The sequence below is a fragment of the Anolis carolinensis genome, chromosome 4 (assembly GCF_035594765.1).
Source record: "Anolis carolinensis isolate JA03-04 chromosome 4, rAnoCar3.1.pri, whole genome shotgun sequence".
Lineage (NCBI taxonomy): Eukaryota > Metazoa > Chordata > Lepidosauria > Squamata > Dactyloidae > Anolis > Anolis carolinensis.
The window spans coordinates 18480441-18505778 of record NC_085844.1 but is presented as its reverse complement, the minus strand read 5'-3'; the positions used below and the strand labels follow the sequence as shown (position 1 = coordinate 18505778).

The 25338-nt window shown below is 37.7% G+C and overlaps 1 protein-coding gene across 5 annotated transcripts in view; it reads left to right on the top strand.

Annotated features, from left to right (window-relative positions):
- mtbp (MDM2 binding protein) overlaps positions 1-25338 on the top strand; it is a 36819-nt gene that overhangs the window by 4057 nt on the left and 7424 nt on the right. For 2 of the 5 annotated variants that reach the window (XM_062980058.1, XM_062980057.1), the window contains exons 3-18: positions 198-271; positions 354-499; positions 2831-2889; positions 3654-3798; positions 4791-4905; positions 5250-5390; positions 7222-7316; positions 9123-9195; positions 10734-10851; positions 13627-13800; positions 15675-15785; positions 18220-18369; positions 18843-18936; positions 19075-19212; positions 20273-20368; positions 25244-25338. The exon at positions 25244-25338 is cut by the window's right edge and continues 172 nt beyond it. In XM_062980058.1, coding sequence (XP_062836128.1) covers positions 198-271; positions 354-499; positions 2831-2889; positions 3654-3798; positions 4791-4905; positions 5250-5390; positions 7222-7316; positions 9123-9195; positions 10734-10851; positions 13627-13800; positions 15675-15785; positions 18220-18369; positions 18843-18936; positions 19075-19212; positions 20273-20368; positions 25244-25338 — 1824 coding nt within the window. Of the gene's footprint in view, positions 1-197; positions 272-353; positions 500-2830; positions 2890-3653; positions 3799-4787; positions 4906-5249; positions 5391-7221; positions 7317-9122; positions 9196-10733; positions 10852-13626; positions 13801-15674; positions 15786-18219; positions 18370-18842; positions 18937-19074; positions 19213-20272; positions 20369-25243 lie in introns of all 5 variants that reach the window. The other 3 variants (XM_008116914.3, XM_062980056.1, XM_062980059.1) reach the window with 2 other exon arrangements.

Genomic DNA, 25338 nt, shown 5'->3' with positions numbered 1-25338 from the left:
GAAAATGTGTCTGATTAAAATTGTTAATATGTTTAGGTTCTTAAGAAAATACAATCTTGTATATCATTTCTTGTATATTATTATCCTTGAGGTTTGGCTTGACTACTGCAGGCCAGTAAAAAGGCTTGTAAACAGAAATAAGGTTTTGAGTAATATTTTTGGTTGAATTGTAATATTTGTATTCCTTCTTCTTTTAGCCTGTTCACTTGTTGGGATCCCAGGGGTGAAGGAATGGTATTTTGCAATTCAGTCAATATGTGGATTTTCTCAGGTGAGTTAATATTGTTGAACTGGTATTTAAAACATTAATTCAAAGCTGAATGACTCTTACAGAGTTTTTCTTAACTGAATAGTTTTGTAGTTCTGACTGGGAGAACATTGATTTTGAGGCTGATCAAGACAAAAGCTCTATTCAAAGAAATATCGAAGAATGCCTTGGTGATGCCCAGTGTATGCAGGAAGAAGACAGCAATAGTCAAGAATCCTTATCTTTCACTGAGTAAGTTAATCCAATTTTTGTATGTTCTATATGTTTTATAAAATTCTTAGGCATTGGTCTTGTGTGCCTTCAAGTCATTTCTGACTTATGATGACCGTATCACAGGATTTTCATGGCACGAATTGTTCAGAGATGGCTTGCCATCACCTTCCTCTGAGCTATGAGAGTGTGATTGGCCTAAGGGCACCAAATGAGTTTCCGGGCAAGGATTTGAATCACGATCTCCAGATTTATATAAGCCCCCACTCAAGCCAGCACACTATAGTGGTTCAAACAAAACAAAACAAAGTCAGAATGGGTGAAGTTTGACTCCAAACTTGAACTAGGGAAATCAAATCATTCTGCCATTAAATTGCCCAATTAATCTGTGAGTTTCTTATTCACTCAGTGCACTCTCAGTGTACAGTGAAAGGAACTCTCTTGAGATTTGATAATAATATGGTACACGTTCCTTCAAGTTGCCTGTCAACTTTTTGTGATCCCTAAATTTACACATTGTATGGAATGTGTGATTAAACTGTCAATGCAAACAGAAGGGGGAGCCAGTCATTCAGTTTCCAAAACAGAAATGTCTTTCTGTCTTATTTATTTTATTTATTTGCGGCAAACCTAACTGTCACACTCGGAACCAGACTTCCTTGATATACAATGATGTTTACTTCTGATTTAAACGTATAGTGAACCCATAATAGTGAAAGACATGGGTTTGACTGTAAATTTTATATCAACCTCACAAGGATACCTTTTATGTCCATTACTGGTTCTTTGCTTTGTTTGCCCGGAGTACTTTTTAAATTGAAAAAAATGGTTGAGCTTAGCAAGTCCATAGATTTTCTGTTGTAGGCAATACATGTTTCCTCTGCTGTCCCTTTATATCCATAGTTGCTCATCCTTCTCTGAACCAAGCCACATACTCTTATTTCTGTGATGTAGGCTGGAGCTAGCCATGCTCTCAGTTAGCAGTTGGAAAAGTTCTTTTTTTTAGATTACAGCTCCCAGAAACATCCATTAGGGATGCCAATTTGGGACTCCTAAAGTTGCAATCCTCAAAATTACTTTTCCAAGCTTTACAGCTGCACTGTACTGTAAGACTCATGTTAGTAGCCGAAAACCCCCACAACATCAAGTTTGACAGCATGGAATGTGTGTGTTACTACTGGAAAGGGAGTGAGTGACAGAAATGAAAATTGTAGCAATGATAGTTTTTCAAAAAGTCGGAGGTGGCATTTTAAGGCTATTGTAGACATATATCTTCATATTTGTGGTTTAACTGGACTACTTTTGCAAGAAAAAATTGAAGTGGGACTAATGAGCTATAAGAGCACTGATGAAAGATGCCTCTCCATATTACATAGTATGATTTCTGCAATCACCTGATAGTTTTTTGGGATTTTTATTCGAGCAGTAAGGCACTCTTTTCATCTCTCTTCAAGCCACTGTGATGCCAGATTCCTCAGAGGCCGTAAATTACCATTCCTATTGTTATTTTCCTTATTTAATTCAAACCTGGACTACTTATTTAATTAATATTTCAGTTCAACTGTTTTTAATACAGGTAATTATAATTTATCTGGTCTACTTTATGCCTTGGGCTATGACTTTGGAGTTTGCTTTCCCATTTGGCCATAGAAACCCACTGGGTGACCTTAGGTGAGTCACATACTCTCAGCCCCAGAAAACCCCATGATAAGTTCATCTTGGGGTCACCATAAGTCAGAAGGGAATACAACAACAATATCAGAGTGAATTGTCTTAGAACTTACAAGTCTGTTTTAAGTTTGCATTGAGCAATAGTTTAGCTTACTAAATAAAATACTATGTTTAGGCTCCAGCTGTGCTGTTGGCCTTGATACATTTATTACTGGATTTTGGTGGTAAAGATTTCACATAAACTGCATATTTATTAGGAATGAAAAAAATGAGAAAACACACAGAAAATGCTTGGCTGTGTAAACTCGCTGAGTGACTTTGGGTAAATCACATTGTCTTAGTCACAGAGCATGGCAAGAGCAAGCCTCTCTGACCAAATTCTGCCAAGAAAAACCCCAAAGTAGGTTTGCCATAGTGTTGTCATAAGTTGGAAATGACCTTTATGTACACAGCAACAACTGTGATGTCTTCCTGTGTTTTTTTTGGAGGGGGGGTGATATTTTCATTGTACTCTGTGCTGCAATTTACTAGTCAAATTCTGGCAACCAGTGACACATTAGAAATCTGTTTTGTCCTGTTTCTCAGTCCAAAAATATGATGATCTGATATCTGAATGGCATAATTAATCACTCTGTAGCATACTTCAGAGATGCTATTTTTTTTCCAAATTTTATCTTTCAGTCTTTATGAAGAATCTGCAGAGAGTATACATCTGTTGGCAGATAAGCTTCCTGCTCCTGGTAACTCAAAAATATTTTTGATATGAAAATTTTATATTTATCACTACTTAAAAACGTGTATTTTAATCACTTTAGGTTTAACATATTTGTCACAAATTGTTTTGCATGTTGGCATAATGAATTTTCTTCAAGTAGCTTTTCATTTTGTCTGTCTTATATAATTTACTTTTTCTGGGAAGTAATTTTGTCCTTCTGAACAGCTTTATAGTGCCATCAGCCAATATTGAACCTTTGCTATTTGAGCATGCTATGCTTTGTGGCCAAAAAATGGAAATCTGAGAAAACTTGGGTGGGGAGACTTTCTTTTTCTTTCTTTCTAGTACTTGTACACACTTGCTACTCCATCTCCTTATCTCAACGAACACAAAACATACATAGATAATGGAGGGAGATGCTGGGGAGAAGAGGTTAAACATTGGATTTTTCTGATCTCCCTCTCTTTCCTTTCATGATTAATCAGTTGATCACTGAACAGCTGAGAAGCAAGGAACTGCTGTTTCTGGAGACTACAAACTGGACAGGACTCCCCTCTTTGAAATTTGGTTCACAGTCTCTCCAAATTGGTCTTCCTTTTTATGTTGTGCAATTTGGCTCCCATGTTGGGAGAAAGTTAGGATTTAAAAAATCAAATTGATTTTAGAGAAATTAGCACTTAATTTGTGACCTGCTTCTTGGTAGCTCCAACTTTCTATTTCTTTTTATTGCTAGGAGGTGTTTGAATATTATTCTTATATGTTATATGCCCATTGTAATTTCCTCTGCAGGAAAAGCCATGGTTGATGTCATATGGCAAACTTCAGAAATAGAGGTCCCTAGCTTGAAAGACTGTTTGCCAGTCATTGGTGCTTTAAAACACCTGAGAGAATGGCATGCAGCAAAAATCACTATTGTAACAAATGAAAACCAAAGGTGAGTGGCAATACATCAATCATTCTGGCAACTGGTTTAACTGTGATGCTTTATAAGAATTATATTTTTGAAAGAAAGAAAAGGGCCACACATTGGGAGTCACATTTGATTGAAAAAATGATCACATTGTTCATTGATATTTTGTCTGAAGAGAGACAATTAAGTTAGAATCTCCTTCTTGTCCTGATACTTGAATTGTACTGGAAGTTGTTCCTAAGTCGGTGTTGTAAGGTGTGTTTCAGTGTCACAGTGGGCTAGATTAAGCTTAGGAGTCATGGCCCATTTAGTTACCGTTTGGTCTGTAAGTTAGGCTTAGACAGCCTTACATTAAATACCAAAATACTAAGGAAGAGTTTCAAGACTATAGAAAAGGGGCAGGGAACTTGAAGACCAGAGCTCAGTTTCATGCGGTATCTTTCCAGGCTTTAAATAGCTTCTTACCTTTGATCAGAGATTGCAGAAGAAGCGACTTGTGGGTGGATAAGGAACTCCCCAGTGATTCATATTTTCCATTCCTGACTTGCATTTTATGATCATTAAGTAGAATTGGTAAAATAAAAGCATATGCAAAATATGCACATATCTTGGAATCTTAAATCTTGTGGAAGCGAATTGTGGGATTCAAACACTTTTATCAGTGCAAACTGACACAACAATTATTGTTTAAATAAATATAAATAATATGTGTTCAATTCAAGTAGCATATTTTTCCATTGTGAACAATTTAGAATATTGAATATTGGCTATGCCTTATTGTGTCTAAATGAGTATAGTCAAGTCAAAAGGTGTTTGATTTACCATTGGACTATTTTTTTCAGTGACCCAATTGGCAAAAAAATCCAGACACTAAAGTGTTTGACCAGTAAATAATGGCTGATGTCACGCTATTATTACTCATCAGATACTATTTTTTGACTTTCATAGCTTTCAGGTTCAATGCTAGTGAAACATAAATGTACACAACTTAATCACATTTTTTCTTCTTTCAGTAGTTGGCAAAAAGTTGCAGACTATCTTTCAGCTGATATTGTGGCTCCCGAAAACCTACAAAGTAGCATTGATCCAAGAGAACTGTGGAGAGGAAAGATTCAGATATGGGAGAGAAAGGTATTGATATGGAAATTCATTAAAAGTATAGCAGTACTTTTTATATCTAAGTGCTGAAGAATGCATGCTAAGTTCATACATGGAAGAAAACTGAATTAGATACTGTAATCTGCCTGCTTCTTTCCTGTCAGTCAGGAGAAATGCCAATGAGGCCAGTACATGCACAGAAATAAACTTTTGTTATTTTAAAAAAGCTATTTTACATTTAAAACTCTAATTGTGTTTACGTATTTCTAATTATTTAATTATACTTTGTTTCAGTATAATTTTGCATTTGAATATTTCTAACATCTTAGAATGAGATTTATATTTTTGCTTAATTCTACTGTTTCTGTTTTCTTCAGTTTGCATCTGAAATTACTTTTCCAGACTTCTGCATAAAAAGCATTGAATCAAAAAAGCCACTCAGCACTTTGTGCTTTAATAGTTCCTTCTCTGCCACTGAAACTGAACAGACTAAGAATACTACCAGTCATTTGCCAGAGGTAAAGTATTTGGTTTATCTCTCTTTGAACGATATTTCTTATTTTTAAAAAATCAGTGACAGGTAAATTTAGCCACAACTGTGCAATACCATTTAAGACAGTATTTTCTAAAATAATGGTATTTACACCCAAAAGCAAAAGAAATCACTTAAGGTCTGGTCAAAAACACACACTTCTTTTGCTATGCTTTACAGCAGGCCTGCATAACTTGGTAGTAGTAAGGGGCCGAAATCAAATAAACTGATCCTCTTGGAGCCACACTTTCCAAGGAGAGGTATAATTAATTATTAATTAGACCTTTTGTGTGCCTCCACGTTGTTTCCAATGTATAGTGACCCTAAAGTAACCATATCACAAAGTTTTCTTGGCAAGATTTATTCAGAGGGGATCTGCCTTTATCTTTCTCTGAGGCCAAGATAGTATGTCCTGCCCAAGATCAGCCAGTGGATTCAGAACTGTAGTCTGAGGTTCAAACCACTACACCATACTGACTCCCCATATTTAGGATTACAGCTTTTTGAATTCTGAAGAAATTCTAATTTGACAGACTCTACTGCTTTGGAATGAAACTGTCTGTGGTTACTGGTGAAAAATTTTTGATGGGAAGGTTCAGAGCAAAAGCAAAAGGCCAGAGGCAGAAAAGAAGAAGAGGAAGAAGGGGAAGAATAAGAAGATGAAGGGAGAAAGACATTGGATTCACTCCAGAGGAAACGACACAATAGTGAATGTCTTTCTCCCATTGGAGTAAAAAAGCCTCACTCATGACACCCCTGCCTCTTCTCTTCTTTCTTTTTTTCCTTTCTTCCTTTCCCTTCTTTCCCCCTTTCTTTTCTATCTTTCTTACATTCTCCCTCCCTCCCTTCCATAGACCAGATTTCAGAGTCATACTTTAGTAAAAACGAGAAGCTGCAATGTGCACTTAACATTCTGGTTCCACCATCACTATCCTGTTGTAACAAAGCCTGTCTCCAACAGTATTCACCTCACTTTTTTTAAAGAAAACGAAAGCCAAAGGGAAGGAGTAAAGTCCAGCTCCAGCCATGTAATTTCCAGTTTTCCAGATGTGGTAAAAGGGTTGTTTGAAAGCATATTCATCTGAAAAATCATTCCACTTTTTAATGTGGAATGAAGGGCCTTGAAAATCTTAGGAGGAATTGATAAGAGTCAATAAAGTACAGGAATAGTATCCATATGCATCCCAAGGGTTGCACTTTCCTTATCCCTTCCTTATACCTTCTAAAAAGGTTTACTTAGCAACATAAGCACATATCTGGGGGCATTGCTTAAAATGGAACTATTGAAAGAGTGATTTCTGTCCTGCAGAGTTACACAGGTAAAATAGACAGGTTTCTATGTCTTAGAAGCAAATAGCCTTTAGATAAGTCCTGGAGACAATAAAGTCAAGAGGAAAAGGATAAGACCAGAAAAGGAAGAATGCAAGTACTGTAAATGCAATTTGTTCTGAAAGCTTGCTTTTCTTGGAAGTAAGCAATACACATTAGACTGGCTCCTAAGTCAGTCCAATGCAAATTTCATTAATCCAAATTGCTGATTTGTCTTCTCAGTCACAGTCCATATCACCTCTGAAGCATATCCTGGTTGCTGGTCTACTAAACTTTCATAACATTGTGCACGAAAATGGAAGTGGAAAACTTGTTTTGGATACAAAATTAGCATGTATAACCCACTTCACATCTTACTTAGAAGTGTGTATTTATTTAATTTATATCCTGCCTGTCCCCAGTACATGACCCAGGTATGTATATAATGTGTCTTGGCATATACAAAAATGATATAAAAATGATTTTTTTCCAACTTAATTTCTTCACAGGTTTTCCATTACTATAGTCCTGTATTAAAATTTGTTCAAATGGTGCTGCTGTCCCATCTGCCCTCTTCTTTCGTGTCAAAGAGTCACTTTGAGCTGTATCCTTTTAATAATAATAATAATAATAATAATAATAATAATAATAATAATAATTTTATTTATCTCCCCGAAGGGGACTCGGGGTAGCTTACAGCAAATTCAGATACAAAACAATAACAAAATACGAAACATCAAAATACAGTAACAAAAACCAGTAATAATATATACACAATAACCAAAAGGAAAAAAAAAACAGAAACATAGTAATAAGATATTGAATTAAAACAATGAGGTTGCAAAAGTGGATAAGCAAAGTGCACATTATGAGTTGCAAATTCAGAAATAGATAAAGTGCAACAGATTCAATTAAGGTCACATTGGGTTGGGAGGAGCCCTGAATTAATATCAAGCAATCAGGAGAAGTGCGACCAATACAAAAGGTCGAGGAGTATAATTGTAATTACAGTAGAGTCTCACTTATCCAACACTCGCTTATCCAACGTTCTGGATTATCCAACGCATTTTTGTAGTCAATGTTTTCAATATATCGTGATATTTTGGTGCTAAATTCATAAATACAGTAATTACTACATAGCATTACTGCGTATTGAACTACTTTTTCTGCCAAATTTGTTGTCTAACATGATGTTTTGGTGCTTCATTTGTAAAATCATAACCTAATTTGATGTTTAATAGGCTTTTCCTTAATGCCTCCTTATTATCCAACATATTCGCTTATCCAATATTCTGCCGGCCCGTTTATGTTGGATAAGTGAGACTCTACTGTATGATGATAATTATGATGGGGAAGGGCGATCTTAACCAAAAGCCTGTATGATTTTCAATGTTCTGGGTGCATATCTTGATATGCATTTCTGAAACACAAAATGTTTGGAAAAGTAGTAACTACCTTTAAACACAAAGCTGGTTTAGGATAATGAAAAGAAGCTAGACCTTTTAGAATTTAATGCCATATTATAAAAATATAGGCCAGAATCTTTTTAAAAGGTTATAGAGGTTAATGAGGGCTGATTTATTCCCAAACTGGCTGGTATCATGAGGCACTCCAGACAACTGGTTGCAGGTTCTCAAAATACATATTAATGGGCTTCTCCTTATAGAAGCCCATAAATATGTATCTTGCACAGTTTTCTGTGTAAGGCACTGACCATTAGGCTTGTGCATTTGTATGGAATTACTGTTTCTGTTTGTTCCATTTGTGTGGTCCCGTTTCCATCCACTGCTTACGGAAACGGACACCTATACAAATGGGCTTTTCCATCCAAGGTATGAAAAAACAAAACAAAATTCAGGCCTTGGGCAGCAAAGCTCCAGGCCCTGGGAGCTGGGCCTACATGCCATCGAGCACTCGATGCTCATAGGCCTTGCCTGCCGGGCCTACGAGACATTGAACGCTCGATACTCCTAGGCCCGGCAAGCAGGTCCTACAGCCAAGCGCCAAGAATCAGCCGACTAAATGGCTACTCTTCCCTTCTGCCTTTCGTTTCACTGTTTGTGTTATTCCTGTGGAGTTGTACCGTTCTGTGCAATCTGAATGGACGTAACGGTACAAAACCATGAAAGAAACAGATGAAACAATTCGAGCCCTACTCTACTGACCATAATATCTGTAGTTATTACTTCGCAGAGTATGCATGCAAATTCACTACCGTATATACTGGTGTAGTATCCTTGGAAAAATTACATGGCCATCATAAATCAAAGCTTTATGAGAAGAAACATTTGAGAAGCATTGATTTCCAGTGTATAAATACATTGGGAAAATGTTAGTGTATCATGGATAGTTTTCACTGGTAGCTTTTTATGGCTATGTGTGAAGATGGATTCCTTAATTTTCTGTGTAGGAGCTTGGCAAGAACTAATGTTGAGGAAAAATCTAGATTATTTTGGAATCAGATGTCATCTTTGCCTGGAAAGGTAAGGTATAGTGTTGCTTTTAAGTAAAATAAAGCACAATGTAGCCTTTAAATATATAGCCAGACCTCCACATCCACAGTTGCTGCATCACAAATTCAGTTATTCATGACTTGAATTTTTTTAAAAAAAATCATTCTAAAAAAAAAAACACTGATTTTGCTTTTTTTTGTATAGTGGATGCCATTGTACTTTGCCTTTTCTTATTGACTGATTGATTTATTTTTATTTATTTACAACATTTCTACCCCACCCTTCTCACCCAAGGGGACTCAGGACGGCTTACAACATGGGATTTGAGCATACCTGGATATTTTTGTATCCAGGGAGATCTTTGAAGCAAACCCGGCAGATACTAAGGGCCAACAGAATGGTGAAAAATTGATCTGCAATGTGTAACCTCTTGCTTCTAAAGTCAAAGTGGTTAATGAATACATATTAACTTTAATTTGCTTGAATGCAAGTATATACAATTAAGTTAATATAGTTACAGTTATAAAGAGTTTCTTTGAAGAATAGTTGGAACACATCTTTCCTTCTAGAAACCAAATCTTTAGCTTATCTTGATCTGTTTTATTTTTACAATCATATACCTGACCAATAGTCATTAGCTTTTTCAGTCTGGAATAATGACTGATGAGTCTGTGGTTTCATCTTGACATTTTTTTTATCTGATTGTTTTGCAATCTTCTGCTTGGATGTTGATATTATTGTAGACAAGTACATAGATTTAATAGAAAGTGAAAAAGGCCATGTTCTTTTCACTCCCACAACATATTTTTCTAGTATATAAAATTGCTCCCTTTGGGTTTCTGAAAATAGGGGAAAGGAGGCAGAAGAATTGATGGAGATTATGGGTACAGATGCTTTGTATCCATAGATACCATGCTGGGGATATAAGTTTTAAAATAATGAGAGTTCTTCTCAATATGGAGATAGCACAGAATTGTGATTCCTATAAAAGCTGATCTCTCTGCAGTAGTTCCAGAGGAGTCACCAAGGTTTTTAACTCAGGTCTCATGTATTTATAGTGTAGCATTAGTTAGCACTATTCTTTTGCATTATGTCTGCAATAGCACATAGTTTAATTGCCAGATATATATTTAGGACTGTAAGTGTATTGGGGATGAAGAAGAAAACTCTCTGAAAAGTATAAGATTTTCCCCAAAAAAAAAAACGCCGAAAATATGTACCCTAAAGTTATGGTGGGGAAAAATTATAATTGGCAACAGAAATTGGGTGCATTTTAGAACAGGATGTTCTTGAAAACATTTCATCTCATTCAATGTGTTCTGTGTTTATTGCTGTTGCAGATGTTATTGTAGATTAGGAAAAAAACATGACTTTGGAATTTCTGCATTTTCATGGACATGAAAATGCTGAGGCTGCTGGCAATTTCTTTGAATTCTTCCTTTTGCATCATATTATGCATCATAATGAGAATCTTCTTGATGGATCAGGCTTTACCTGATGTTTTACAAATTTGTCTTTGGTAATGCTGCTTTTTAATGTCAAGAGTTCTGTATGTGCTTTGCTTACAGGTGGGAGCTCTATTTATATTGCCTTGCAATGTCAGTGGGATGTTTATTCCTATGCCAAGTCAGTTAAGTACCAAGAAATGGAAAGAATATATAGCTCGAAAACCAAAAGTCATGAATGGTGAGAAAAGTTGTCTATGCATTTACATTTTCATGTTCCAAGTTTCCCCAACTTGTAATCATGTGGTAAAGAGATTGCTAATGTTTGGTGTGGCAGGATATCACATGAAGCTATGGTTTTGCGAAATATGAAACAGCCTAGCCATTCTCTGTAAATCCTGTAGTATGGTCACAAGAAGGAATATGGACTATGGATTTCACTCCTTTGGACTAACTTTTGCTTGTCATATCATATAATGTTGCATCCTGGAGAGTCATATTGGGCTAGACAGTGGTTCTCAACCTGTGGGTCCCCAGATGTTTTGGCCTACAACTCCCAGAAATCCCAGCCAGTTTGCCAGCTGTTAGGATTTCTGGGAGTTGAAGGCCAAACATCTGGGGGCCCACAGGTTGAGAACCACTGATACAGACCTATAAAAATGTGATTAAGCTTAATGAAGTTTAGTTTCACGAGCCATTTTCAAACCATGACTTAGGAATCTGACTTGTTAATATAGTTAAAATTACCCATGGAGGTGCTTGTTTGTTTATTAGATCTGGATCTTATTTTTTCCCATGGCTGAGATTCAAGGTAGCTTCCAACTTAACTTTAAAAAGAAGTACATATAAAACCACAATACATTATATTTATTAAAATACAGTACAACTTCTGTGTCCATGGGGGTTATGTCTCAGGGCTTTGTGTGGATACATGAAACCACAGGTAATAACTAACCCTAATGAACAAATGACATCTAGCAAAAATGTATCATAGAGCTGTGATGGGGAACCTAGGAATGCCTAGTTTTAAAAGTTTACAACTTCTCAATAATATTAAATCAGTAAGTCAAGTCAAGTTCTTCCATTTACAACTTCTGTCTGTATTAGGCTGGCAGTTGTAGAAGGCCTGCCTAAATACAAGGATCTTGGTCTGCCAGTGGAAAGAGGATGGATAGGGATAAGCCAGACTTCTTCAGGTTTCACTTAGTAGTAATTAATTAGTAGCAAACACTGACCATGTTTGTACATCATGACATGCTAAAAATTTAATAGCATCCCAAATCATCAGTGGATTAGCTCCTGTCCAGTTGCTGTCATTTATAGGACAAATGACTGTAATGACATCCATAACTCTTGGGTTTTTCCCCCCTCCCTTGGCTGTCTGCTTTGTCTCTCTTGTAGCAAGCAGTAGAAGAAATCCATATTTGGTTTAGATTTGTTTCTCTGGTGCTTGGCAAGTGAAATAAATCAGACAGCCAAGTGTGCTTCTGTTTGGATGTCATGGGAAACAAATAATAGAGGAATAGGGAAGTAAGAGCAGTCAAAATACAAGATCAAGCCCATCTTTTCATCTGCAGTAAGCCTCTCCTTAGCAAACTGTGTCTCACTATATCCGGTATTTTAGTACTGACTCCAAACATTCCCAGCAAACAAAGGGTTGTTTCTGGCCATTTTCTGACTGTCCATAGGTAAGCGCTCACATGGGCAACTGCATCACTATCAGAATTATTGCACTTAAGGTAAAAACTGGCAAAGAAAATCAGTTTATTCGTTAATTTGCTAATGCATTTTGTGTTTTGCCAAAAGTGTGATATCAAAGCACTGCCTTTATCCTAAATACAGTGTTCTGAACACATAGGAAGGGTGAAAAATACGTTATTAAAATAATAGAATAGGAATGTTAGCTCTCAACTGAGAATTTTTTGAGGGCACCAGATTGTGATGTTTCACATACAATTTAAACATATTAACTCAAGTAGTAGACGCAGCTTGCTGAAAACTATGAATTGAAAGATTTTTGTATTTTTGAAACGTAAGAAATGGATACATTTTCTACTTTGATAAGAGAAAAATCATTGCGGAGGTTTGTGAAGGATAGGGAGCTATTAATAGCCTTTTTCATATAAAAGTGCGAAAATACCAGCTGTGTTATTTGTGAATTAGTACTTTAAATCAAAAAGTAGATGTCTGAAATAGCATGAACACAGAGGAAGTTGGATTTAGTATTACTTACACTATTGGTAGGAAAGTTGGAAGTCAACTTTTAACTCATTTCCTTTTTTGTAATGTATTATTTTGTATGTATTTTTAGTTCTATTTTCTGTAATTTGTCACGTAGGAACATTTGGTAATACAGTAGAGTCTCACTTATCCAACATAAACGGGCCAGCGGAACGTTGGATAAGTGAATATGTTGGATAATAAGGAGGGATTAAGGAAAAGCCTATTAAACATCAAATTATACAACAAATTTGACAGAAAGGGTAGTTCAATATGCAGTAATGCTATGTAGTAATTACTGTATTTACGAATTTAGCACCAAAATATCACAATGTTTTGAAAACTTTGACTACAAAAATGCGTTGGATAATCCAGAACATTGGATAAGTGAGATTCTACTGTATATGATGTGTTTCTGTATTACAGTATATGTATCATTATTATTTGTAGATTTTGTCTAATAAAATAATCAAAATAGACCTGCTATACTGGAAATCACAGTTTCATTTACAACAAATATATGTTCTTTCAAGTCATTTTCTAGGTCCATCAGAATGACTCTATGGTGGTCTTGAGCCAAGATATCCTTTATTTCAGTAGATTCCCATTAGTTGCAGTTTTATGTATCCACATGAAGTCTGGGAACTTATCCCTATCACGCTTTTAAAAAGACAGGAATCCTATGTGCTCAAAATCTAAAATGCATTCAAAATTTCTGCAGAGTTTCAAAATGTTTATGTAAATACATTGTTCTTAATTTTAGACTGTTTGGTCTCACAATTCGTATTCTCTTTAGTTCCCAATATAGAACTGAAAGGAGAGATGTGCAACTATTATTTCTTGGTACAAGGCAATGGCTGTGGTGGATGCAAAGCAACACTGATCTATTCAGCCAGTCAGATCAATGGCTCAGTCAATCTTTCCGAATCAATTGGGAAATTTACTACAAAGACAGAAGAAACAGAAGTAGGTAAGTCTGTTGAGATGAAAAATAATGGCAAATAGTATGTCTGAATTTCATTTCATAGATATGGACCTCTAATAGTATTTAGAAATTCTTAATTTGGGTCAAAAGCCAATAATCACAATTAAAGTATACGCAGTATGTGAATGTGACTTGTAAAGTCAACATAATGGATCCAGTAGATTAATTTGCTCTGCTACTCTTGTTTTAATTTAAAATGCTGTGATTGCCATTCTGGTTATAAAATACAATCCATGTTGGGGATACTTTTATTAGGTCAACCAAATGATGCAGACTCTCAACCCATACAATTATTCTATATTTGAAAGTTCACCCAACCCTTTATCACAGGGAAGTTAAATTCATTTTCACTGAGGACTGCATCCATCTTAGGGTTGCCTTCAAAGAGCCGTTAAATCCACGGATGGAGAATCCGTGGATACAGAGGGCCAACTGTCTTTTAAATGTAGTGATTGTTCCTCTTTAATGTTTACCCAGTTTGGCTCCCCAGATGTTATTGAATTACAACTCTCATAACTTTTGATTATCCGCTATAAGGGCTGTGGAGAATGAGAATTGCAACTCAACATCACTTGCTGCTCTGAGATTGGGGAAATGTTAAAGGACATTGAGGATGGAGAAAGGTTGAAGGACAGCATATCCACAAGCCTTGTATCTAAATTCAAACCTCATTGTCCTGACTAAACAGACCAAACTGCAGTCTTCCAAATGCTACTGTATTATAATTCTGATGAGCCCCAGTAGCGCAATGGTTTAAAGGCTTGTACCGGCAGGACTGCTGACTTGAAGTTTGGGTTGCTGAACTGGAGGTTGCCAGTTCAAATCCAACCTGGGGAGAGCGTGGATGAGCTCCCTCTGTCAGTTCCAGCTCCATGCGGGGACATGCGGAAAGTCTCATGTCCCCGCATGGTAAAAACATCAAAAACATCTGAGTGTCCCCTGGGCAACATCCTTGGAGATGGCCAATTCTCTCACACCAGAAGCAGTTTCTCAAGTCGCTCCTGACGCAGAAAAAAGAACCCAACTCCAATCATCCCTAGTCATGATGTCTAATGACAAAGAATACAGGAGTTGTCCAGCATCTGGAAGTCCACATTGAATGACATGGTGGGCCAGATTCGGCTCACAGACCTTGAGTTTGGCAGATGTGTTTTATTGGGTAAAAAATGTTCTGCACACACACACACAACCACATATAGCATATATATCAGCAGAAGAAAAGGGAGATGTTGGAGGAACAGGTCTGTATCTTAGGGTTGTATAAAAATAGTGTTTATGCAAATAGGTAGTTTGGCTCTCATCCAGAGCAGAGAAATAGTGGTCAAAGGCAGTAAAAGAAAGAAGATTCCCTCTTTGGTTTGAATTGTTGGGCAATCTGTGTTCCATTCCCCAGTCAAATCCTGCCACTGGTATGTTTGAATCACCTCTGTGGGATAATTTTTTGTTCAAAAGACAAAATATTGTTTCTCCAGGTCTGACTAACAAGTGTTACTTTTCCTTATTTGACTTTTATTATGTTGCTTAGTTTGCCTGAAAGTTGTCGCTTTCACAATACACTTCCTTTCCACTCATCTATTGTTTGGTGTGTGTTTTTTACTTTGCAACCTTTTGAGCAATAATTAAGAGCTGAATCTAGCTAAAATTCTGTGAAAACTTTCAGTTCTCTGGATACTGGGCTGTGATGGAGAATATGTCTAGATCTGATGCTATCTGTGATTGTTGATCGTAAAGTGAACACAGTTTTCCCTCCTGCCTATTGTGTTGAACCAGTTGGTTTCTTACTGAGTCATTCATAATGTTAAGTTTCAAAATATAATTTTATCATCTCTTCTTGTCACTTCACCCTTTCATCAACACAGGTTTATTTGAAGAATTTGTCAGATCTCTCCCACATTTCTCTGCAGAACAGATTTTACAAAGAGAGAAAAAACTGGCTTGTGTCCAAGCATTTGCTTTGAACCACTGCCTGAGTGAGTAACAGTGAGAACAGCCAGCCTCTGCGCTGATATAAACCAAATTTATCTTAATTTGGGGTTTAATTTGACAGTATTTGCTATATAAACTCTGGAGGAGTTATTGAGTTCAAACAATGTTTAAAAAGTAGTGTCATTAAGAAAAATTAGAATTGTATATCAGGTAAGCCTCAGCTAGAAGGAAGTCACTCCATTCCTGAGCTGAATGTTGAACTGTGTTTGATTTAGGGGTGTGGAATGTTTTATTGCTTGCAAAGCAGATAACTCTATAGTTGGATTGCCTGCAGCTGAATTACAAGGTATACAGAAAGATTAAAATGAAAGTCAAATAAAAATAGGACCACCAGTAAAATCTGCTTGCTAACTTTTTCTAACAGCCCTTATAGCTATTAGTTAAACAGTAGTAGATATGAGTGGTGCCTATCTTTGTGTTGTGGAAAGCTTCAGCTTGTGGCTCTTACCACACAATCTGCTAAAAGGATGATTCTAACTGTCAATGGAAAAGATATCTCCCTGTGTTAGAAAATAGTCTGCATTCCATATAGATCCAAAATTAATCTATGAAGTGATGTGTGGAAATGTTCCTGGGCATGTATTCATGCTACCATACTTCTTGGTGCTGATGATAAATAAGTATGAGATATAGCTTAGGTTATATGCACAACTGGGTGAAAAGCTTTCTCAAAATAATGAGGTTAAGCTGAATAGCATTAAAACAGTGTTTGCAATATAGCTTTCATGTAGATTGAATACATGTTAATTTAAATAACTTCCCTCTTATTACCTGGGGGTTCTTCCTAGCTAAATCTCAACAGAGTTTCTGACATGACACAATTTCAAGAAATATTTTTTTCCAAGATACAATTAAATTTAAGGGGGGGGGGGGGGACCCAACAGTACCTGATTGTTTTGAGACTAAAATCTTGCTTTGCTAAGGAGCAGCTCTCAATGAACTTAGTGAAACTTGCTTCTAAATGGGGATGGAGGAGGAACACAGTTTTTGCCATTTCTTTGATGGCCTAATTATATATCTTCTACATGTATTTTGACTATTTATCTGCAGTAAGCAATATATTTTCAACATGTAGTCTCAGTACAGAGTCAGTAGTGGCTTGAGCATTGGACTGTGGCTGTGGAGACCATGGTTTGAATCTCTATGCTGCCATGAAAGCCCACCAGGTGACCATAGGCAATTCACACACACTCAGCTTCAGAGGAAGGCAAAACGACCCATCTCTGAAGAAATTCTGTGAAGAAAACCCTGTGATAGGTTTGCCTTAAGGTTGCTGTAAGTTGGAAATGACTTGAAAGGACACAACAACAGTGTGTTCCCAGTATCTCATACTGCTGAGAGTTTGGCACCGGTGTTTTTAGACTGCACCGTTAAGTATATATTTAGGAGTAAATCATATTAAAACTATATATTATTTTAAAGAGATTACATCTATTTAATCTCTCTTATGCATGCATAATTGGAGGTGAGCCTAATGGAAACCCCAGTGGTAAAAAAAACCTATTGTGTAGTGTCCATAGGACTGCAGGCTAACTCTTATTTCAGCTGAATAAACTAAGCTTTGTTCTTGCTGTTTTGTGTGCCTTCAAGTTCTTTTGCTACCCATGGGGACCCTATCACAGGGTTTTCTTGGCAAGATTTCTTCAGGGAGGACCTGAAATCTCATCTTCAGAGCTGTAGTCCAACCTTCAAACCACTATGCCATTTTAGCTCAAAGAAAGAAAATGTGTGACAAAAAATTCAAAACTTTCCTGGTATCTAGATCCTCTATATTTTTAAAGAAACTTGATTGTGAAGCTGTTTCAGAGCCACAAACTGGTGCAGAAGAAGAGGCTCTTGGGAATAGGTTATCAAAGTCTGAAAAACTTTGGAATGGGAACATAGAAGGAAACCGGCAAAAATGATGGGAGAGACTTCCTTCTTCGTATGAGCAAATGCTCGGAATAAAAGCTGTCCTTTTCACTATTGCCCTGAGTGCTTTTCAGAAGACTCAGAGATATTGTGTGAGAAATGCATAAATTATTAATTTGATTTGCAGAATTATTAAATAATATGCATAATTGGCTGCATTGAATGTTATGCATGTTAAACTCTTCTGGTTTGACGGTAGCTGGCGCATTGTAGTTCTATATCTATTGAATGTTTTTAATCTTGGAAAAAGTGTGTCATTATAAGGTACAATAACTAAGTTACTACTAGAACAAAGGCATTTTTGTGATAGTTTGTAAAAGCAATTCATGTCTGCGAGTATCTTCTTTTAATAACAACACGGCTTAACTCAGTAACAGTTAACTGAGTCGACTTTTTTTTATAAATCTAGTATTAAAGTTACCATGTAGATGATCACAAAAAATACTAAAAATAAGCTAACCTTTTTCTTTCTTTCCTTCCTTTCCTTTTCTTCTTTTTTTTTTGCAGAAAAACAGGAATCTGTGGCTTCAGCTAATGAACTGAAAACCCTGATGATGCGTACGAGAGAACATTTCTTGGAATTGTGGAATAGTAGCCATTCAAATAGCAGTTGTCCTGTAGCAGTTGTCAAAACTGAAGGCCAGGGGACTGTTTGTGGTAGGCATATTTGAAATGCTTGTTTATACCATGTTTATGCCTTAGTCCCACAAACATTCAGATACAAAATGTATTTTAAAAACTACAATTGTTCTGGTACTTATTCCAGAATTTTCTATAGAAAAGCCTTTATTGTTTTAAGATGTTCTGATTCAGAAGGTCTCATGTTACATTGATATGTCTTCTATAGAATATTCTGCCTGTTATTCTTGTCACTACTAAAAGATACAGTGTAATAAGAGGAGAAAAGTAGAAACAAAATATAACATCCACCAAAATGCACTTCAAAATGTATGTGCATTGAATTTTTGTCTGGTTGCAGCCAGCAATATTGTAGCTTGCTGTGATACAGAGTTCTGTGAAACAAGCCTCTCTATGTTTTGAAGCCTGTCCAACAAAAATATTCCTTGCTCATCTCTTGCTTTTTAAGCTTTTTAATAACTGATATTTCTGTTTCTTCTCCCTCATCTCAGACTTAGAGCCAAAAGGCTGGAATTCTATGCAGTGGCCAGAAAGAAGTGTTCTTCAGAACTTAGAAAATTTGGAAAAAATTAAACAAAAAACAAGGTAAAGTTTGGAAAAGTGCTGAATGGTGATAAATATTACATGTTACTTTATCTCTGCCTCACTCAGTAGCAGCTTTGAGTGTTACTTGCTTGTGCTTTGTAGTATTTGTCCCAATTGCAACTTTATTTTTCTTGCCAGAGTTTCTGAACAGCTGCTTGGTCATAAGGATGGTCAAAGGGGATCGGTGACATTGCTTGATGCTAAGGAGCTCTTGAAGCATTTCACCCCAGAAGGGCTTCCTGTTAGTGATCTGCAACCATTGCACATTCAGAAGAGGTAAGGCCTTGTTCCATGCACATCTCACTGCATGGCAGTTTTTGACTGATGATGGCATTAACTGGAAAAAATTTCTGTCATGCTCCTTTAAAATTTTCTGTTTGGCCCATTACTATTATATTGTGCCACCATTATACCACATTATTTGTCTTTATCTTAAAAATGCATTCCCCACTTCTTCAAAAAATGGATAAAACAACAAATGTGTCTGGGATTATCTTGTTGTGGTCATCATGGCAATCCAGAGGAAAACATCAGGATCTCTGCCTTTGCCATCTATCTATAAATTCAAAACTTATCCAGCGTAGTTGAAAAAAGTGAGGGGTTGTGTATAGTGAAATTTATGGGATTGCAGTGGTTAATGTTGCATCCACTTTGGGCTGGGAGGCTTGATAAGTGGCCTTAAGAATATATGTTGTTTTCCAGGAATAAGTTAAGTTAAATTAATTAATTATTTAATAAACTGGAGTAGCCATGCTATTTTGCTTCAATTTCAGCATAAAAAGGTATAAACGAATCATGTAGTATCACAAATTTCTAGCACAAAGCTTATGTTAGAGATTTCTTTTATTTGGTCTCAAGGTACAGTACTAAAAGATTGCAGAGCATATAATTTCCTTCACTTTTAAGAGACCAGCTCTGGAATATATGAATTATTGGCTACTGTGATAGTTTTAGGTATGTACACAGGAAAATAAGCACATGGAGCAGCTCACACTAGTTTCAATTGAATTTCTTCTCTCATTAGTATCAGTTGGTTTCTCTCCCCTTCTAAATTCCTTTCACTAACCACTAGGCAGCTCCCTCTGTGGCTGGAATCAAGCATATCCTCATGAAGCCGGAAGCTGAAAAATGTTAAATTGCCTCTGTGTCTGTCTATATGTTGTGTGTCTAATGGCATTGAATGTTTGCCATGTATATGTGCATTGTGATCCACCCTGAGTCCCCTTCGGGGTGGGAAGGGCGGATTATAAATACTGTAAATAAATAAATAAATAAGTTATAATTTCACATTTAACGGATTCTGCCCTTGTTTTTACCTTCCCTCTTTTTTTCTCAGTGAAAGCCCTTTTCTTCTGACGCCAGAGCTGTCACCTCGCACATTGAGAAGTTTGCCTTTTGAAAAAGCAGCTGATTGCCGTTATCATGGTCTCGAGTAAGTTCCCTCAGAACAAATGTTGTGAATTGTTTCTTCAGTTTTTGGTATAAGTTCACTTTTAGAAAAAGCACACACTGATTTCATTTGGCTCTGTCATGAAATGAGTGTGTGTTGTATGTCAATTTGCTAACATATAGGAGTAGTCATTTAAAATGAAAATGTAATGTCCTGGCTTGAATAATTATAATTTGGGAGGATAATGAGCACTTAGGATGTTATGACATCTTTTTTAATTTGAAAGTAAAAGCCATTAAAGAAAATGATACTGTATGAATTGAGTATGATGCTCCATTAGTGTAGAATGGGATGGACTGGGAAGGAAAGAAGGCATTGATTTATGCCTCATTGAAACCAAGATATTACTAGTTTTCACCCTGCCACATGCTTCCCAAAATAGTTGCAGAGTACTACCCCAGCAATAAGCAGTATGAGAGTTTGGTTGTTATTGTTTTGTGTCTTTAAGTCATTTCCAGTTTATTGTGTCCTTTGGGCAAACTTTCTTGGTAAGATTTCTTCAGACTGGGTTACTATTGTCTTTCTCTGAGCCACAGAGAGTGTAAATTGCCCTCTCACTCTGGGCTTCCGTTGCAAAGCGGGGATTTGAACCCTGGTTTTCCAGAATCTTAGTCTAGCGCTCAAATCATTACACCATATTACCACGCTTATATTAAAGGAGGAAAATATGGGAGTCAGGTAAGCCAATCCAATTCACATGGCTTAGTTTCAACTTCAAAGGACTTTCCCAAGCTTTCATGGATTGGTTGCCATTGATTGCTGAGCACTTTGAAGAGTATGGAAGTGCAATGTGCCAAGAAGCAGTATTAGTTTCTTAGCAATAGTAGTTCCTCTGAATACAAATGAAGAAGACAAGACTGAGATACACTGAAGTACACTTAATCCATAGTTTTGAAAAGTGTTACAGAACTTTGTACTTGTGTCATGCTCATGGAGCAAGATGCTGTTTTGCCCTGATATTTACTTGCTTAGAGCCTGAAATAAAGTACAGTGTTCCCTCACTTATTTATTTATTTATTTATTTATTTCTCGCATTTATATCCCGCCCTTCTCACCCGAAGGGACTGAGGGCGGCTTACAACAGTGGCAACAATTAGATGCCCATACAAACCAATATAAAACAGCACATAAAACAGTTAAAACTATTAAAATACCTTATGAATTAAAAATATACATTTCAAACATAAAATCAGATCCGTTCTTCCTCATGCTTTGTCTATAGTTCAGGGCCACCAACGATAAGTGAAAATCCACAAAGTAGGGACTCTATATTTATTTTAATAAATACTGTACTGTATAGCCTCCCTCCCTCTTTTAATGTTCAGTACGTACTGTATTAAACCGTGGCCATCAAGCTGCGGAAGGCTTTGTGCATAAACTTGGAGGTGGGGTGCCGCTGCTCTGCGCACACGTGCCCTGCTGCCACTCCGCCGCCGTTGCTTCACACGTGCCCCACCACTGCTGCCAATGCTCCGTGCGGAGCATTGGTGGTGGAGGGGAGCGCACGGAGCAGCGGCAGCAGGGACAGTGCCATTTGAGGTGACGCTGTCCAAAATGGGGTCCTCAGGGATCCAGCCTGGGCGGGGGAGTGGGCCCGGCCCAGTGGTTTTTGAGGTGCAGGCTGGGCCTACTGGCCCTGCCTGCAGGCGGCTGAGGAGGACAGGCCAGACTAGGCCGCACCCTCAGCTGGGGCCATCATCTGAGAAAACCCGCAAAACAGTGAGTCCATGAAAAGCGAACCATGAAGTAGTGGGGAACACTGTAAGGCAGAGAAGGAGAGACCTCTTTAGCTTGCCAGGGCTGCTGCTTTGGGGCCTGTGGCTAGCGGCTGGCAAGTGAGCCGGCGCTGGCAAGGCAGCAACCCTGGCAAGCCAAGGAGGCCACTCCTGCTCTATCTTTACAGCCACAGCCGCCTTTGCCTTTTACTGAAGCCTGCAGTAAACAGCCAGCAAGGGAACCTGCCCTGGCAGGGCAACGAAGGTGGAGAAGGAGTGTCCTTCTTAGCTTGCCGGTGCCGCTGCCTCACCAGGGCTGGTTCCCTCGCCACAGGCCTCAGAGTTGAAGTGGAGGAGGAGGAAGAGATGAAGGCAGCATCTCTCAAGGAAGGCAGATAAGCAGCGAAAGAGGAAGAGATGGAGGAGGAGAGCCGCTCCTCAGAAGCTCCAGGGCGGAGGAGGAGCAGCAGCAGGAGGCATCACAGTCCTGGGCTCCCTCGCGGGGTGCCCTTCCCTGCCTGGTCTTCTCTTTGGGCTCCGAGAAAGAGAAAAGTGAGGAAGGAGGAAAGGAAGGAGGGATGGGGCTCCAGGCTTCCTCACCTCTCTCCCTCCTCGCTTCCCTTCCCTTCTATCAGACTCAAATCCTCCCGGCCTTAAGGCAGTCTGGGAAAGCCTGCTGCAGAGCTCCTTTCCTTCTTTCTCTCCCTTCCATCTTTCCATCTTTCCATCTCTTTCTAGGCTTCTTGAGGGAAGGGTTACCTGGCTCTGCAGTGTTACTCTCAACTGCTGAAAGATTTGGTGATGTAACACTATTTTTAAAGAAGAAATTCTAAGCTCACAGCAACACCACCTTTTTGGCCAAATTACAAAGAGGGCACTTTTTGCCACTGTGCATTATATTTGCCAACAAATTCTTTTTTTGGTTTCAAGGTCTTGAAAATTGAGATGTGTATTAGATTCAATGGCACACTAGATTTGAGTAAATATGGTACTATTTTAATAGGATCTTGGAGACATTTGAAGCCTTCATAAAAAAGAGCTTATATGTTCCTGGCTTGTGATATTTAATGCTGTTTCTGATACTCAGAATATAGCATTATTTTCATATCATTCCCAGTTTTTAGAATTATCAGACATGGCTCAATTTTAAAAAAGAGGAAGATTATTCTGCAAAAAGGGTATGGAGAATGGTAGCTTTGTTCAGGATGAATTAATATTTCATCTTTATAGAGTGGGCCACGGTGCCTATTGAGAATATAAACAGGGAAAATTAAATACCATGAAATGGATAGGCAAAAAATTTTTTGTTGTATCAGATAATGAGCTTGTTTCTAGTGGCACTATTGAATTCATTACTTAAGTTGATTAAAAAGTCGCTTCCTAGGGGGTGAAAATACACTTCAGGCTAAGTATGACAACATTATCTTTCTGGTAGAAAATTAGTTGATTTGTCCTGACAGTTTAGAGGAAGCGCAGTGTACTGATGCGCAGATAGTTACAAAAGGAAGAGTGCCCCATGTTCCAGAGCTAAGAGGCATATGCTGATTGAACCAGCACTGATTTTATTGTTATGCAAGCCATCCCTATTCATTTTATCAGGTAAATTGGAAAGTGGTGCTTTTAGGCAGAATAGCTCAAAGGGAACAAACCACAAGGGATTGTTATAGTTTTCCTGCCCTATTTGGAGGCTTCTGAGAGGCATCTGCTTGTCTGCTCTTGGCAACAGGATGATGAAACAATTGGGCAGTTGGTCTGAACTGTTATGCTTCTTTTGGGTTGATTCTTTCTTCTTCCTTTATTCCATAGCTGAGAATTTATTCCACAGGTTGCAGGTCTTGGAAAATTAAATTTTTTGGTTATAGTTACCAGAAGGCCCAATTGAGAGTTTTCCTTCCAATATCTCACAATGTGTGTTCCTTTATTTGGAAATATAAAATGTGAAATGTACAAAATGAAACAGGTGTTTTTGGAAGTCAAGAAATCTATATTTGATCTCAGTATGGTGTTAACATGAGTCAGTAGTGAAGGAAAGTTGGGGCGTATCCAGGTTGTGATGCAAGAATATCCCACATAGGAAATACTATTTGCACTGCCCTCTTCCAAATGATTATTAAGTAGACATCAGGAACATTTGGCATTACTAGACAGAACCCTCCAGATGACTTTAAATGACCCAATAGTCACTTACAGAAACTATCTTTGCAGGGCCACCTTGCTACCCGAGTCTGATGAGGCAGGGCAGTTGAAATATATTTGACACATTTTAGGTTGAAATCCTAAGCTCATTGGCAAGGGAATAAATTCCATTAAGAAGTAAATGGGACATACTTATGAGTAAATGTGCACAATGTTGTACTATTTATTCTTTATATTCTGCTGAAAGAAATAGCTAATTATAGTTTGTTCATTTACATTTGCACCCAAAATCCTGTAGGCTCCCTGAGGTTAACCTGAGAGAGTATGACTGGTCCAAAACTGAACCAATACATTTCATGGCTTACTGTTGGAGCCCCCGGTGGCGCAATGGGTTAAACCCTTGTGCCGGCAGGACTGCTGACCAACAGATCAGTGGTTTGAATCTGGGGAGAGCGGGTGAGCTCCCTCTGTCACCTCCAGTTCCTCATGCGGGGACATGAGAGAAGCCTCCCACAAGGATGGTAAAACATCCAGTCATCCCCTGGGTAACGTCTTTGTAGACAGCCAGTTCTCTAGACACCAGAAGCGACTTGCAGTTTGTCAAGTCGCTCCTGACACACACAAAAAATGACTCAGTGGAGATTTTAATTCTTGACTGTCATGTCATCCAGAACAATCCACTACACTATCCTTATTGAAACTCTTTGATTTAGGAAAAGTCAGAGTAACATTTTATACTTTTGCTAATAAAATAAGGGGGTGACCTTAAGTATATTGTAGCATTATGCCGTGTTCTTAAGGTAGAAGGGACCTGGATTTTTTTCCTCCGTTTTATATCAGAACATTTGAAGACCTTTTGGGAAGGAAGGTAATTTGCAAGGAAGATAAAGGAAGCAAATGAAGTTTTTCCATATTGAAAGACAAACAAAGTGTATTTTCTTTGTAACATGGAAAAAGGCTCGAGATCTTCTGGCTTTTAAATTTAATATTTTAAATTTCATTTTAGATACTGTCTGGACAATAGAAGAGCTTTGGAAAGAGATGTGGGATTTGCTGAACTTCAGACTCGTCTTATCCGATACGAAACCCAGACAACCTGCA